Raw genomic sequence first — 17676 nt, 5'->3', positions numbered from 1 at the left:
GAGTTCTTGGTTTGGGGGTGGGTGTAGGTCCTAGCTCTGTTGGCCACCAAGAATAGCCCTACAGTGGAGTGCTCTTCCAGAAGATCACAGATTAGGTCATGTTGGTGTTCAGCTTAAGACATTTGGTGAGCTTAAGACATTTAGTCTTCATGGGAGTCTTGTAAGTGAGAGAAAGAATAAGTTGTGTGTCGTAGGAGTGGACATTAATGTCATGAGAGCGGATGATGCTGGTCGGATTCAGGGAAGATACTTGTGGAACTCCACAGATTAGGTTGCAGTGTACAGTGGCTGGCTAACTGACTAGGGCCTTTCAGTCAGGAAGGAGTAGATCCATCGGAGTGCATGGTCTTGGATTCCGATGTTGTGTGGGCGTTTGATGGGGTGGGAGACCTTGTCAAACGCTGCGGAGAGACCCAGGAGAATGAGGGCCGCCATGTCTCCTTTGTCCAGAGACATGCAGAGGTAATCCGTGGTGGGGATAAGAACGGTTTCAGTGCTGTGGTTGGGTCTGAAACCAGACCGAGTAGTGTCAAGGAGTTGGTGCTCGTTGAGGTATTCAGTGAGGAGTTGGTTGATGATTTTCATTAAGACCTTGACTGGTAATAGTAGCAGGCAGATGAGTCTGTAGTTGGCAGGTGCTGAAAATTCCACAGAGGGTTACTTCAGCAATGGAGAATGATTGTGTTTCCTAGTGACAGGGAAGGTCGCAAGAAGAGGTGGAAGCATTCAGAATGGGTTTGAACAGGTACATGGACTTCATGGTGGCTATTTCTTCTGGATGATGATGGTTAGCATTGGTTATTTGGATAAGATCGGGAGGCGTTTGGCGATATGGGTCAGCCTGGTTGTGGGTTGATAGTTGCTGTAAATAGCAGTGATTTCGTTGATGAAGAATAGAGATTGTTGCAGAGTTCCTGTGAGGGGTGTTCAAGTTGTCTCTGCATGAATGTTGAAATCTGTCAACACTTGAGATGGCGCCTTCCAGTATTGATGTTTTGCACACTTGTTTGTTCGAATTTCATTTCGCCGAGGACTTATGTCCCTCCTAGTTGTCTGAATCCTGAAGAGGGATCCTCTGAAGCCACCAATCTCTGTGTATGAGTTCATGTATCCTGCACTGCTATTACTTGCAATGTTTGACCCCCTTAACTGGAGCGAAGGTGGCTTCAGTACTCAAGGTGTTATGTGAATCAGGAATATGTGTGGGGTTTCACAAGTGTTGCTTACTTCACATGCAGATTCTGCACTCTCAGTATGACTTCTAGGAGCTAAGCACTATTTGGGCAAGTAGTCTTTTGGAATTAAATTGCTAAAAGACTTTTGTTGCCTGTTATCTTTTTCCTCCCAAAATAAGTTTTTTCACTGAAATCTACATGCTTGTTGATTAAGAGCTAGCACAGAGGCATAGGACAACATTACGTTTATGGTGGCGCAGTAAGTCCTAGAAGCAAATGTTGTGTATTTACAAAGCCTTACCACAAACCTCTTGGTGATCTATCTGAACATTAACCTTATTGGCCCTGTTCATGCTACCAAATCATTTGGCTATTCCATTTCATTACAGCATGGTTAAGGGGTTCGTAGCTGCATATATCCTTTATCGTTATGGGTGCCACTGTCTGCACACATCTGTTAGAGAATGTACTCGATTGAGTCCTTCAATTAATTGGCAAGATATATAACGGTGTGGAGAAGAAGAAAGCTTTATTTTCGTTTATCTGTTTTGTAATTACACTCTCTGTATTTAGACGCTTTCAGTAATTGAGCTGACAGAGGTGTGCCAACAGTTTGAGCTTGAGTGACTGATGAGTTAGTCCAGGCTTCTCCAACGAGTATCTTGTGAGCTACTGGTAGCTCTTAACTTGCTAAATGTAGCTCCTCTATGTGCAGCTCAGCCTACTAACCTAGAAGCTTTTTCTTGGTTAAACTAATATTTGTATACGTTTACTGAAAAGACCAAAATGTGTGTATTTTCAGAACTCAGATGCTGATGTTTGGAGAAAATGATTTTGTTGCAAAAAAGCTAATATTTGAGTGATACATCACGCAGAGTTGGAGGGACTTGTTAGTAATAAGTTTTTGCGAGGGGCATTGCAGCTATAGCTGGTATGTATTACCTTCATAGAGGCATTCCACATTGAAAAAACATTTTTACATTACTTCTGACAGGTATGCCTAAAGAACGGAGATAGTCACCCTAATACTCTTGCATATGGTAGCCACCAATTTGATCTTGTCTGATATGATCACTATTACAAAACTTATAAGTAGCTCAGGATTATTTTTATTGAACATAAGTAGCTCTTGTTGTAAAAATGGTTGGGGCCTCTGGGTTAGGTAATCTTAGAAGTTAATGCTGCAAGGTCATGGATGAGGGCATGGGGATGTGGGGCTAGTGCTAGGTAAGCAGGACCAGACTGTAGATGTTTTTCTTTTTGTTCCTTTTTTCTCTAACTTTAATGAGGTTGGGGATGCTGAAGTTTTCTAGGGAGGGGGATTGTTGATTGCAAGAGCAAGGACCAGCAGCTGTCTCCAGTGCTGTTGCAGTATTTTTGTTTTCGTCTGTTTTTTTTTTTACCAGTAGTTTGCTGTAGCAGTTAGAACAGAATAGAACGGGTTGGTAGCATTAGGTTTATTTTGCTCCATTTGAATAAGAGTATAACCCTGGAGGCATTAAAAGGTAAAGTTTTGAATGTCTTGCTGGATTTAGAAGTAGCCTGTTGGGGCTTCAGTCGAGCCGGATGTGTCTTTCCTAAAATGAGGCAGACTGCACCGTTTTGTGTGTTGCTGTCTGTTAGTTTGCTGAGGAGCCAAGGCATATTATAGTGCGTTGTCGTACTTGAGACAAGCGTTTACTAGAGCAAAGAGTTGCTGTTCAGATGGAGTGAAAGATAGGATCTTTTTTAGAAGCCTTATTTGGTGGAAGGTGAATTTGACCACTATCACTGTTTGGCTAATAAGGTTGACGTCAACATTCCAAATGATGTCTGGGATCTTCACCTTGAGTTTGATGTGAACAGTTGCGGAGTAGAAGGTGGAGGAGGGCAAGTGGGTCCCAGGGTTATTTTTTAAAGAAGGTAGCGCCAGCCCTGGACAAAGATTTGTGTTTTCAAGCCATTAAATTGCTAACTGCTTTGACTCCTCTGCGTTTCTATTGCTTGCTTTGTTTGACATGTTTGTGAATTAATTGTCTTGCACTGTGATTCATGGATATATTTGTGTGTTGTCCCTATTGAGTCCCTATACAGATCTACGCTGGAAGACAATGTGACCTTTTGGCAGGTTTTTATGGGGTTTTACATATGTATTGGGAGAGCATGATAGACTGGAAGGGTCGTTAGGGTACTACAGTGCCTGTCATTAGACTGTTGGGTGATTGGATTCGGTGTAGTAGACTTGTGATCCTGCGTGCCGATGGTGGCAGAGCGGTGTGGGGGGCTTTGCATGCTTAGTGATCCTTTTTTTAGGTATAATTAAAATGCAGGTGCAACAGAGACACCATAATAACTACTTTATCTAACTTCAACATTAATGTTGTTACTGATCTGTACAAGTGTGTCCCTGCAGATATCCCTCCAATGACAGCTGTAATTCCCAGTGAAAGTTTTCTTTGTCTTCCTGTTGACTCCGAAGTATGGGATTCGTTTACAAAGTAATGTGTAGTGTTTGTAATTTTGGGGATTTTTCCCCCTCCATGTGTTGGATCTTTATGTTAAAGGTTTTGCGTTTTGCCATATGGGGAGAATGCCCTCTCTCTGACTTAAAATTGGCAATGTATATTAATGATTCCATTGTTAGGATTTGCTTTCCTCTGAGACTTTGCTTTGCTACACCTTCTTTCTCTGCTTTTGCCCATGTAGAAACTGTTACATAGGGTTGCAGTGCTCATTGTGCACATGGGTGAAAGGGTTATATATTGTGTTGCAGGCCTGGTGATGGCTGCCAAACTCTGGATTTGCTAATGTTTGTGAGCGGTTTCTGTAACAACTGTACAAGGGGACTTCTTTTTTGTGAACGTGCACATAGTGCAAGAGCAGAATGCTATCAAGCGTAGTGAAGTGAGCCAATGGCAGAAGTTGGCTGACCCTCTGTCCCATGCTATGTGTTGTGGTTGGTGGAACAAAAGTGTCAATTACACAATAAAACACTAATGGATGAAGAAAGCAGGCTGAAAGCCCCTATAAGTAAGTATATTATCTATATACTTTTTTTTTTTTTTTTTAATTAACGGCAAACTTAGTGAAACTTTATAAATGTCCTTCATCTGTAAATATATGTATAGGTATTTATATAGCAAAATCCTAAATGAAGAGCAGTGAATCACTGCACGTTGGTGGCCTGGGAGAAGATGTAATATTGTTTACTTCAGGTGGAAAATTTGCCTAGAATCGAGTACGATTTTAGTATTTACACAAAATAGTGTTTTCCTTGGTACAGCATCAATTACAATTAATTGCAGTAGCGGCCGGCAACATTTAAATATGGTGAGGCACGATGCTCAAAAAACTCACCATATTCATGTTGCTGGAGGGTCCAGTTGCCATCCCTCTTTTCTCGCCGCTGACTCGGGCGGAAAGGGAAGGACTTCCTCCCTTGTACAGCCCAAAACCAACCAATCTTGGATGGGTTGGAGCAGGCTAACCAGCGCTCATTTCAAGGCTGGGGGTCTGCGGTTGCAATCCCTCGGCTATTTCTCAGCCCTGGGATTGCAGGTTCTGAAGTACGCAGGTCAGATTGGCCGGCTGTAGTCGGCCCCAGCCGGCCCCAGCCAATCTGACATGAACCCTGGCAGGGGGCTGAAGTGATAGTGCAAGTGCACTAATCAGCCCCGCCCTCGTGCTTTAACAGTGCTAGCCTGCCACACATAATAAAATGGTATTCATTACCATTTTATTAATGTGTGCCTGCTGCACTCGCAGAAGGTGGGGCAATGCTTATCCGCCATAACGGAGGATCTGCCCCTGATTAATTGCATAACATCCTCAAGTATGCTGTTGACCAAATGTTGTAATTAAATATAATTCGCAAAACAATTAATAAAATATGCACGAATCACTATAAAGAGAAACAAAAGGCATACTTGAAGAATATACAAATCTAAAAAAGTGAGTATGATGTAGTGCTAAAGTGTTTGTGCTGTGGTTATTACATTGTTAGTGAACAAAGTGATCTATATACATGTACAAAGTGTGCATATAGGGTTTAGTACAAAAAAAACAATGACTTGGTTTAAGATCTGTGAATATTCAAACACACAACCACTTTGAGGAGTGACAACCCAGTTGGTAAATATCCCTTGGGCATCATTCGGACTGTCAAATGAATCTGATCGAGACTGCAAGCCGCAGATTCCTTGACGTAGCATTATCCCCAGGCGTGAGTCTGGATCTGGAAACTTTTTTGCCACCGCATCCCTGCGTGCCGGTGGCGGGGCGACATCACGCAACTCCGCCCAGGTGTCATCGGCGTACGTGACGTCAGCGAGGTCACATAAGACCCACGTCAGATTTTTCCTTTTCCGCGTGCAACGCGGATCCGATCATTGCTTCGGGCCTGTTAGGGCCCTTTTTTCTTCCATTTCCTTTTGGTGGAACAGTGTGCGAATGCCTTCGGGCTATAAGACTTGCACCGCTTGTGGGCATCTTATGTCGGCGACAGACCCTCACCTCATTTGTATCTGGTCTTTGGGGGAGGATCACGGCACCACAGATTGTACGGCGTGCCAACAGTTGAAGCCGAAGTCGCTCCCGATGTACGGCGTGCCAACAGTTGAAGCCGAAGTCGCAGCGGGAGCGCCGGATGAAACTTATCTCGGCGCGTCTCTGCAGGTCGATGTCCTCCCCTCGGTGTGCTTTGGCAGACAGCTTCAGATACGGCCGTGGTCGTCGTCCTCGCCTTTCTCCGATGTCACGTGAGCGTCGCTCCCCGGTGGGTAAGTGTCACAGTTTGTCCCCGGGGGCTGGTTTCCGGCCTACCGGGGGCGTGGACTCTCCGCGGGTGATGCGGCCCCACGTGTCGTCCTATCCACCGTTTCCCGGTGTTGGGGCGTCGAGAGTCCAAATGGAGACATATGCAGCGGCTTTGCAGGTCTCGCTGGCGTCTCCTCCTCCTTCCCCTCCTGGGGCGTCGGCGGATCCCTCGCCCCGCGCAGGGCCCTCTGCGGCGCCGACGGTGGCTCTGGCCCCGGCGCAGACTGGTTCGGATCCAGGCTTGGAGGATGTGGTACTGTTGGGGTGCGGCTCCTTCAGGCCACGGCATCTCTGCCTCGCTGCAAACTCCCACGGGGGTCCCTGTGGTGTCGCGGGAGGTCGCCGGGGCTCGGGTCGCATCCCTGAGCCCCTCTCGGTCCTTTGACAAGGTGGTCCTGTCTAAGGCTGAGGTGATGCCGCTGCGGCGCCGGCAGCAGCTGGACCGTGCGGAGCCACAGGGGTCGATGGACCCTCCTCGTCCCGCTTCGGGTCGAGGCCGAGGGAAGACCCCTCGTCCCTCTCCAGGCCCCTCTCGTCCCTCCTCACAGGCGGCTGCCTCGTCAGAGGGCGAGTCGGAGGTTGAATCGTCCCTGGCGCCGCCACATGGGTTGCCGAGCGATCTTTGCCTCATTCTGGGCCACAGCTGCCGGAGGGCTTCGTGCCACTCCCCAGGCCCGTCTTGTTCCCCCATGCAGGAGGCTGCCTCTGCGGTGGTCGGGTCGGCATCACTCTGGTGCCGCCCCAGCGCCGGTGCGGCTCCAGCTTCACTCCGGTCTCTGCTCTGGTCCCCAGTGCGGGGTGACTTGGAGGTACCTTGCCCGTTGATGCCGGCTGGTGCCGACGTCCTACCTCAAGCAGCGGACTCTACGGCTCCGCGCAGGGGTCGTACCGCAGATTCGTCTTCGGACGCTTCTTCTTCTCCGGAGGCAGGCTATATATTGGTGTCGTCCTCCCCAGAGACTGGTCGCCGTGTGGTGTCTTTTTGACCGGCGTCGAAGGGCGGCAGGTCCCTCATTCTTCGGCTCCTTCTGACTTCCAGGTCTGGCCCTTGGCCGCCCCGCTTGGCCTCTGGGACGGCCGTCTTAGTTTGCAGCCGTCACCCACGGAGGAGCTGCCTTCTCCACCGCGGGGCCCTGCGGAGGCGGGTGTGGCTTTCGCTCACGCGGCGTCCACGGCTGTGGGCATTCGGCGTATGGGTGACCCGGTGGCTCACTTTCCGGCGGACCATCTATTGGAGGTTCTCCATCAGGGCTCTGGTGGGAGGGAAATCTTACTTCACTTTGAAGGTTCGCTCCTTTCTTCCTTGACGGGAGGCGTCCTGCCTCAGGGGACCCGGTGCCTCAGCAGCTTCTGCACCGGCACCTCCCGGCGCAGCGTGACCCGGCGTGTCTTTCCCTTCACCCCTCAGCCGCCAGTCCCCTTTTGCGGACTGCTTTTTCCTCCCTGCGGCCACTGTTGACTCCGCCGTCCCGAGAGGCCCACTGGCTGGACTCTTGGGGACGCAACATGTTCGCCTCTACCAGCGCGGCCCTGCAGGCCCTTAACACCTTGTGTGTGCTGGCTAGGGCCTCCTCCTGTTTGTGGGACTCGGCTGAGTCTCTGGGATCTGCAGCATCCCAGGAGTCTGGCCTGGTGGACTTACGGCATCATGCATTGGATGGCCGGGAGCTTGCGGCGTTTATTCTCCGCTCCGCTCTGGACATCTCGGAGGTGCTGGGCCGGGCCATGGCTTTCTCAGTCGCTCTCCGTCGCTATGCTTGGCTTCGGGACAGAGTATTCCCTGAGAATATTCGGGAGCGTATCATCGACCTTCCGTTTGATGGCAGCCTGTTGTTCCATGCCCTGGCCGACACCGCCATCCAAAGGCTCTTGGCAGGGCTCTGTCCTCCTCTTCCGCCTTATCCTCCTCCTCCTCCTCCTCCGTCCCCTCCTCAGTGACTTCTGAGTTGGGTTGATTCTGGGCCTTCTTAAGCTGGCTATTCAGGCTGTGCGGTGTGTTTTCTGGCCGTTTACGTCCTTCCTTGGGACTTTGGCATTGTTGGCTGCTGGACGGCCCTTGTGTTTATTGTGTGTGGTTCTGCCGGAGTTGTTGCCCTGTGATTGGGCCTTCTGCTTTGCTTGGGCTGCTTGTCAAGCCTTCAGCGGGGGTGTTTTTTTCCCCCGTGGTGCTTTTGTTTTTTCCTCTGCTGCGGAAGTTCTTCCAAAGAGGGTTCCCATATCTTGGGACTTACCGTACCCTATGTGGGGTAGTGGTAGCTGTCATATAGCTTGCGCTCTGCTAGAGGGTTCTGGTCGCCTTCGGGTGCCTGTTCTCCATGGCGTTTAGGTAGGTTGCTTTTGCTTCCTGAGGTCGTGTGCGCGGCCATTCGTAGTGGTGTGCCCAGGCATCTTCCTGCTCCAGTCCTGAGGTCTGGGATGATTCTGTGTTCTCCCTTGCCAGGCGTCACCTACACGGCCTTCCTGGGTCCTCGGGCTGTTGTTCTTGCTTCTGGTTTTGACTGCCGGCGCTGTTCGGGCTGGCAGGCTGCTCTCCATCTGGAGTGGGTTTGCCTTCTTTCCCCTAGTTTCCTTGGGCCCTCTAGGCTTCTTCTTCTTCTTCTTCTTTCTTCCGCTTTTCCTGTCTTGGCATTGGGCGGAAGCTATGTTGTCTTGTGGGGGAGTGGGGTGCTTCGGCCTCTCAGTCCTTGCCCTTGGTTCCTCTGTGGTGAGTGTACGAGCCTCTTCCGCCTTCTTTCCCTACTCCATGCCCTTGTGGTCGGTGGGGTCCTACTTGTGGGGGTTCTCTTGGCCTGGCAGGGGTGAGGTTCTACCTGGTCCACAGATCTGGTCTCCTGTGGGGCCCTCTGTTCTGCATTGGCTGGTGGGGTCCTTTCGCAGACCCTCCTTCCCGGGGAGTATTGCTAGGGTATCTATTCTACGTGAAGGAATCTGCGGCTAGTAGTCTCTATCAGATGTACGAGTTACTTACCTTCCGTAACGATGTGTCTGGTAGAGACTATTCTAGCCGCAGATTCCTTCACGGCCCGCCCTTCCTCCCCTATTCTGCGAGGACCCTTGGGTTGGTCTTCGGTACTCGCCTCCCGGTGGGGGGGCTGTGTCTCTTGTGAGTGCCTTCCTTGTTCTTGACGGGTGACTCCGTCTGGGGGCGGTTCATTCCTCCTTTGGTTCTTTGGAGGATGGGGTTCCGGTGCCCTGCTGCTCTGGCTACTCCAGGTTTGGGGGGGATTGATTCTATCCCTGTCCTCCCTCCCCTCCCTTCCTTCCATTGCTATCTTCTGCTTAAGGGTCATCTGGCCAGGCCTTGCCCTTGTCCCTTGTGGGTGGTTGCCCTCTAGGTTGGGGTGGCTTGGAAGTTTGTTGCCCCTGTCTGTCTTGAGACTTGTCCCATTCCTTGCTCAGGATGGTGGGGGTGGGTTTACTACGTGTGCCATGGCTTTTACGCATCTTCTTTGCCTCCGGGGCACAGGGATGGGAGGTTGTCTATGTGCTGGGAGGGTAACTGCGCAGGTTTCTGCTTGTTCTTCTTCTTTCCCTGCCCTTCGGTTCTGCGGTGTTGGCACTACTCTGGTGGTGGTGTTAGTCACCGTTTCTTTCCAGTTTTTCTGCTGTTCGCACACTGTTCCCATGCTTCCACAGTTTTTTATCTGGTGGTTCCGCTTTGTGATGCGGAATAGTTCTCAGAAGAAAACTGATGTGGGCACGCCGGGGTGGGTCTTAAGTGACCTCGCTGACGTCACGTACACGGACGACGCCTGGGCGGAGTCGCTTGATGTCGTCCCGGCGCGCAGGGATGCTGTGGCAAAAAAGTTTCTGGATCCAGTCTCACGTCGGGGGATAATTCTACGTGAAGGAATCTGCGGCTAGAATCGCCTCTACCAGATACATCGTTAGTGAAGGTAAGTACCTCGTACTTTTGCTCATATTTGTAAACTCTAGGAGTAAAGTCTGTCCAAAGAGTAAAAGCCTATAGGTCTCTCCTTTCGGCTTTGGGAATACAGATGTACTGGCATTGTCAGTGGTTTTTTGGCAATGCTCAACAGCATCAGCGAAAAGAAGGTAAAAAAGCGCAATGATGTATAAGCGCACATGTGAACATCACTCATCAGCATGCATGTATCATGACTCAAAGGCTTTCCCACCGTGTTGACGCCTTCATGAGTCACTATGCCAAAACACTTTGTGTTTAATTTTAAAAAGGGAGGGAAAGGGACAATCATGGAGCAGGCATGGAGTCAAGTAAACACCTAGCAGTGGGAGATGCAAGTGGGGAGCTAAGGAGGAGTGGTGGGGGTTGTTTAAATAATAAAAAGACAAAGAAGCCAAGCTTGTTGGGAAGATGTGAGGGAAGCAATAGACCAGTTTAGGTGGGGAGCAGCATGGAGATCGCAGGAGTGTGGGTACTGGAGGGGAGAAACAGTACTCGGGCAATAAAGCAAGCACACACACACTGCCATAGAATGCTTGTAAGAAAAAGGAAAATGTAGTTCTCTGATCTGGACTCATGAAAGACACAAGTCATCCAGTCAAAAGGATGGTGAAGAAGCTATTCTGCAGGCGAAGGACAAACACAAGAAGAGGAATGAAAAGCATTGAATAAGATTGCAAGCAAATGAGATTGGTAAGAATGCCAATCGGCGGTAATCAATGGGCTGACCCAAAGCCCACTATTAGTATTCGTACCTTGCACAGTTGGTTTTAGACGGCTACAAAATGTCTGTAGGGGAGATCTACAAGGCTCTATATATACTTGTTTACTGTTGTGAGTTGATTCTGGGAACTATAAAATAAACAAAAGGTAAGCAGAATGGGATCGTTCAGGTTTGATGTAGTATAGTATACAAAGTGGTAATAATGTTGTTTAAAAAATTAGCTTAAACAAAGTGCAATGCATCTGTAACTTGGAGATAGTGCATTGTGGGAAAAAGGAAAGAAACCTATTTCATAATTCAACAGTAACCTGAATTAAGGCTTACTGGGGGAGAGAAGAGTGTTATTACATGTGTTGCTACCCACAACATAGACTGGATTGGTGAAGACGGAGGCAGAAGCTCTGCTCCCTTCCGTGGCACACAAAGTGGGATTTGAATCCTGCCCCCAAGGTTACAAACCCAGCTGTCTAGCTCTTAGACCACATCTTTATTTACTAGTTTGAGACATAGGAGTGTCCTGCCTCGGTTTGGACTCTCGTTTAAGTTTAGAGACGTCATGATCCCCCTTGTATTTTGCATTTAATGCGGATCCAACTTTAACTCCAAGGATTGTAAGGGTCATTATTGGCCATTTTGGTAAAAATATCATAGTATTTAGATAAAGGTGTCCGTTTCGTTTATTCTGCCTCAATTTCAAATTAAAATAACATATAACACTTGCCCTACAAGCTAAGTACAAGGCAGGTATCACAGGCTATTGTTGCATTATCAAAAGTGGATATGTGGCTGTAACTTGAGATTAAAAACTTTTTTAGGATAAAACATTTCCAATTCGACCATGTTTAATAAAAAACCCACTATTAAAGTGAATGTGTCTACTGCTAAACTTGTGAGCGCCTGATTTCGCTTGTTGTTAAATTCCATTAGGTATTGCCAGTTCAGCTGTGGACAGATTTGGATCCTTAATTATTTCTGCAGCAGCTGCTGCTCATATCGTCTATGATATATTTGTTTCTGATCCAGACTTAAGTATACAAAAAAGTAATGGATGGAATGCTTGAATTAATCTGACCTACTGGTAATTACTCGGGCCGCTTCCCAGTCCATCGTTATTTTGCAGACCATGCCACCTCTGTTTGTCCCTAGCCATATGCATATCATTCTTGACCCTGCTACAGTGGGAACAGTCCTCCCTGAACTGGAACACGGTTTATCAGTCTGGTATAGCCTGATTCCAGTAGCACATTGCACTGGTCCCACGTCTGGGCATACCAGTCCCACTAAGCATTTCATCCATCACTTCTTTGTATACTTCAGTCTAGACAAACCTTGGAGGTTATTTGTTGAGTATTTTGAATGCTTGAGGGTAACACAAGATATCTTTTGTCATTAGTTTGAACAGTTTGAAAAAGCTAGAAGTATGTCATTCATAGTGGAGTGATATTTCTTAAGTGTGCCCCCTTTCTAGACTAATGAGCCCTAATTACTGGTTCATTTCCAGAATTTTAAATGGAAAAATAACTGAGAATAAAAAATGCATTTTGAAGTAGTGCTGCACTCTTAATAAGTAAAACTCTCATACTAAGGCAAAAATAAAGTGTCAGTGTACCTTATCTATGGTGGTGTCTCTCTGGCCAGCCTGTGTGTCAGAGAATGCATGTCTCCCTCCCTTGTAAATTCTTATCTCAAGAATTGGATTCAGTTCTAAGGCTAGATTTTCGGGAGGGCCTGGACTGTTTCAAGTGAGCCCAGGTATGGACATCTAAAAGAAACCTGGCTTGATCTGTCATATTTATTGAGAAACGCAAGAATAATGTATGCACAAATATGAACAGAGGATTATGAAGAATGTGCCGGATACAAAGACTTAAGGGGAATACAAATAGCACAAGAAGCCGCATTTTGTAGTGAAAGACTACTAAAAGAATTGGGGCTTACAGTATGAGCCTGAAAACGACATGCTTAAACAGTAGTACATGATAAGATAAGAGATGAATCGTCGTTTTGCAGAAGTGATAGATACCTAAAATCTGGGGGGAAAGTGTCTAAGCCTGAAATCCTAGTGATAAGTAAGGTTGAAACTGGTGATCTTTTAAGATCTTTTTGAGATAGGCACTAAATTGTTGGCTGGTTAGCAGCAATTGTTTCCTGCGTTGAGATCATTGGTAGCTGTGTGTTGATGTGTATTTATGAATACAACGTAGTATGGTAGTGTATCAAGGCAATGCTGGCATAGTATGATGATGGTGCTGCATGCAATGACAATGAGATCAAGAGGGGCTTTCTTTCAAAATTAAAAAAGTAAATGGAGACGAAAGTGAATACGATATGATTATGTATTCAACGGTGTAATCAGCCAACTAGTCTGGCTGTTATTTAATTCTTACTTTGCCCTTTTTTCATGAGATTTTTTCTGTGTTTTTTGCCAGATGGATGGCGACGGTTCTACAACGGATCCTTCCCAGTTAGGAATTGCTGGAGACTACATTAGTGGGAGCCATTATGTAATTGCACCACATGAGGGTAAGACTCGGATTAACTGAAAATATTAACTGAGAATCTATATATTTCCCTGTTGTTTTTGTGGATTTTCACCTCTTTTAAGTGTGATGAAGTTAACGATGGCGAAAGAAGAACATTTTCAAACTTAAATATAAAGGAAAATATAATACATAGAAAAGGACTGTGATAAAAGCTGCATAGTCTATTACAATTTAAAAACTGAGGGTCATGGCGGTGATGCCAACATGAGAGGATGCTAATCCCTAGAGATACCATGTGACTCACTAGGCCAGAGCCCTTAATGTGTACCACCTTAGGAGCCCTCTGGTGCAAATTAGCAGCCATAACCTAAGAGATCACTGAATAGCGTTTGAGCAAGGTGGTTCGGCACTGGTGCCACTGGCTTGCATTGCCAACGTAGTGGAATCTAAGGTGGCGATTGAAAGGAATGAGACACAGCTACTATGAATTCTCTGCAGATGATTTGACCAGGGGTGAGGTGAGGGTAGCCTGCAACTGTCCCAGTAGAGGTGACAGAGAGGCAGCCCTATGTACTTAGGTAGGGGTGGTGAGTGGGGCGCAATAAGGTGGTGGCCAGATTAGCAAAGGAAGTGGACAACGACTAGGGTTATCTGCTAAATTTGTTTTTTATATATATACTACGGTTGCAGTACGAAGGTGACGGAGCGCTTTACATTAAGCAGAATGATACATAGGCCAACCAACATGAGAAGACATTACTTCAGCTGGGGCGTAACAAAACTGGATCGCGTCAAAGTGGAAACAATCCAAAACAGCATAGGGAGGTGAGATGAAATAGTATTGCGTGTCATGTAACACTCAGAGTACCATGGAACAACCCAAACCTAATGCAACAGGATTGTATGGGGGAGACTACATTGCTAAGGAAGGCCCTGATGAAAGATTGTTTAGGGCTGATCTTAAACGTGGAGGGTGATAATTACAGGTGTAATGGTGGAACTGAAACAGGATTTCTTTCTTGTTTGAGGAACATCTTTTTTTTCTTCTTTTTTTTAAATTCTTTTTATTAACAATGCTCGTGAGACCATACAATACAGAATAACGTATACATATCACATTGGGAGATATCACAGATGTTATCAGTAAAGTAATCATCAGGGAACCACAGGGAAGTTTGAGGAAAATCTTGATCCAACAAGATTGGGAAGACAGCTCAGTCTTCCATTGTGGAGGTCTTTGAGTGTGACACAGGAGATATTAAACTTAATCTGAGCTTCTAAGTGCAGCCAATTAAGATCTACCAAAACGAGAGTGGTGTGGTCATATTTGTTTCTAGCATCAATTAACCAGATGGTGGAACGTAGCATATCCTTCAAGGGCAATAGGTTGTTCGTTGTCAGGCCAGCTAGGAAGGCATTTGCTGCGTCAATTTAAGAAATTATTACGTGGGCTGCGGACTTCAGCTGCATGTTGGTTAGACAGGACATTTTTTTATGCTTATAATTGTTGCAAATTAAAATTTACAGTCTGCACCACTTGTGATTGCATGGACAGGGAAAGTGTTATTCCAAAATCGTAGTGATTTGACACAAACTACAGGAGGTGGTGCAAAGCCATTTCTTATTTCTTCTTACTGACTATTTTTAGATTTGGAGGTGATTAATATAAACTCTGTCCTCTGTGGGTTACATTTTAGGCAGATGGCTGACCTGCATTAGTGCAGGTTCTTCATTTTTAGGTCTCGCCTGAGCTAGCGCATGCGCTGCTCTGGCGAAACATTTAGTGAGTGGGCTTTCAAAAGTCCGACCACAGCTTTTGGGGTGGCATAGAGCGTGTGGTTACGCGCACAATGACGAGCAGAGGCGCCGTCTGGCTTTCCTCTCTCGTCCTGGTGTGCGCACATTGCTCGCGATCACTTTCGCCGCGCGCACCACTCGCAGGCTCACCTCCTGCTCCCCCACTGTTAACAGCCCCTCCCTGCCACAGAGCGCGTCTCGCGGCGGCGCGTCTTGTTTTACTTGTTTTACTTGTTCCTACTGCCACTGGTCTCCTCTACCCCCATCCCACCCACCTGTTGCTGGTATCCTTCTCTCAGTTTTCTGTCCCGTTTTACTGTAGAAGTAGACCTCACCAGGGCCTACCTGTGCTAGGGGTTCGCCCTTCTTTGCGCACTAGTCCTCAGACCAATAAAGAGAGATTGGCACGGAAGCTGTAATATCAAAAAGAAGTATTTATTAACCTCACATGAGGGAGATTGTGTCATACAGTACCCTCAGGCCACTGTAGGAGACAGTCTAAGGAGTACAGAGAACAGGGGTCTTTTATACCCACACAGGGGCTCAAAAGGAGGCGGTACAAGTACACATGAGAATAGTTGCACACATAGATGGTCATACAGAAAATGCACAGTCAACAAGTAGGAGGAGTAATGAGTTGCTGACATCAGTTAGAACAGCCTGACAGTTACAGTCTAAGGCAGATGCACGAGCAGGTACAGACTCTTCTGAGCATGTGCAAGGCTCTGGCTCAGTGCTGAAAGAGTTAACTATATCACATGACACAAGCAGAATACAAGGGCAATCAACAGCGAAGAGGGAGAAAGCACATGGCGAGCACATGGCTAACTAAAATGGCTGCCACAAACAAAATGGCTTCAGCCAATGCTAACAGCCTTGGTGGCTATAGTTTCCACATTACTATGACAGAGTCCTAGAGTAGAGTAGGCACATTTGTTAGAGTTGTCTTTTTTTAGCAAATAGGTAAACTGGCGCATTGAGAAATTTGCCCAAAATAACACAATTTGGTAACGTGCCAAACCCTGGAATACAAGAGTAGTGTTTTGCCTTCTACTGCCAAAGACGTAAGTACCATTCTACATGGTTTCCTTATAGTTCCTTTTTCCACTTCACTGCAATATTTCTCTCCAGTGCATTCCTCTATGCCATAGACTGTGTACTACTGCAACGGGTGTCTTATTTATTCGCCTTTTTTATTTCTCTCTTTCACTCATCCTCACAGTGCATGCATTTTTTACACATCTTTTTCATTGGTCGACAGTTTCTCTCACCCAGTGAAAGAATCATTTTAACACCCTTCAGGCCCACACGGGAGGCCTTGACAGACACAGTAGCTGTGCAGGGAGCTATTGGACCAGACTCTGTGGTGGAGGCCGTCCGTCCAGGTGTCTAGGGACGCAGGGCCACTGCTCACAGGAAGAGCAGGCGGTCACACACTCTGCTCCCAGAGTTACTGAAGAGGACTGCATTCCTGGGGCATGCGCATGCCTGCCTCCAACAACACCACGTGCTGTGACTGACTGCGCAAGCACTGTCGACTTCCGGCCGCACCGGGCACCTAGAGGCAGTACCCCAGGACAGCAACGTCTACCTGCAATCTTCTGCAAATGCACCCTAAGCGTGTTCTGGAACAAGAACATAGAGGAAATACACTACGCACTCCCTAAATCCTTAACCGTGTCACTGAAAAAGTGTTTACAACTCTACAGACGGATTGTGCCATCTCGAGAGCAGCAGGAGTGACACCGGGCCCAGCACCTGGCTTCGGTATCTCGGAGTGCCACGAGGAAGCATGGGCTTGCCTGGTGTCTCCCGGATGTCTGAGAGCTGGGTCTGGGTGCTGGATGGTCTAAATTTACTCTATATTTTCTCGGGGTTTGTCCCTATGCGCTTTATCTCTTCTGCTCTTTCCGCCTCGGCATCCTTACTCTTGGCCACATCCTTCGCTTTACCCTGCTCTTCTGCGGACATCGCTCTTTTCTCTGCACTTCTCCCTTCTCACTCTTTGCCTCACCCTCCTTTCTCACCGCCCCATCCGCCTCTGTCATAGCTGCAGCTTACTCTCTGTCTCTGACCACACCCTAATTTTTCCCCTCATCTCACCCTCCTTTTATGCTCCACCTTTGTCATCATCTGAAAGTGCATCATGCCTAAACCTCCTACAGAGCTGCACTCCTTCTCTCTGCGTCACCTTCTCCTCTCCACCTCACCGTTGGCTCTCTGAGCCGCACAAGTGGCGTAATGAAACTTGAGGGGGCCCCTTTGTAAAGTACAAGAGCACCCCCTCCACTGCACTCAGTCAAGAGCTCTCAGGCCACGGGCCCGTCGCCTGTGTACAGTGCTGGAGGGGTTCCCATGGAGCTCGGCACCACCCCACCTCGGAGGCTGCGGGGGGATAATGTTACACCTCTGAGTCACACCATCTTATATCTTCTTCTCACCCTTCTCTCTCCCCACCTCAACCTCCTCTCTCCCCACCTCACCCTCCTCTCACCCCACCTCATCCTCCTCTCTCCCAACCTCATCCTCCTCTCACTCCACCTCATCCTCCTCTCTCCCCACCTCACCCTCCTCCTCTCTCCCTAGCATGGCACCCTCTCTCTGCTGCACCCTCATCTTTCTCTTGCTTCATCCTCCTTTCTTCACCTCGCCATTCTCTCACTGTATGTCAACCTCCTTTCTCTAAACCTCACTCTTGCCCACCTCTCCATTCTCTCTCCACCTCACCCTCCTCACTCTGCCTCATCAACTTACCATCTTTCTTCTCTCCACCTCATC

The 17676-nt window shown here is 47.7% G+C and overlaps 1 protein-coding gene across 2 annotated transcripts in view; it reads left to right on the top strand.

Annotated features, from left to right (window-relative positions):
* The window catches only part of NFYB (nuclear transcription factor Y subunit beta), a 179791-nt gene that overhangs the window by 63950 nt on the left and 98165 nt on the right, over nucleotides 1–17676 (top strand). For both annotated transcript variants that reach the window (XM_085653254.1, XM_085653256.1), the window contains exon 2: nucleotides 13048–13141. In XM_085653254.1, coding sequence (XP_085509380.1) covers nucleotides 13048–13141 — 94 coding nt within the window. The remainder of the gene's footprint in view (nucleotides 1–13047; nucleotides 13142–17676) is intronic.

This window comes from Triturus cristatus, chromosome 4_1, assembly GCF_964204655.1.
Source record: "Triturus cristatus chromosome 4_1, aTriCri1.1, whole genome shotgun sequence".
NCBI classification, from domain to species: domain Eukaryota; kingdom Metazoa; phylum Chordata; class Amphibia; order Caudata; family Salamandridae; genus Triturus; species Triturus cristatus.
This window is presented reverse-complemented; position numbering and strand designations above follow the sequence as displayed.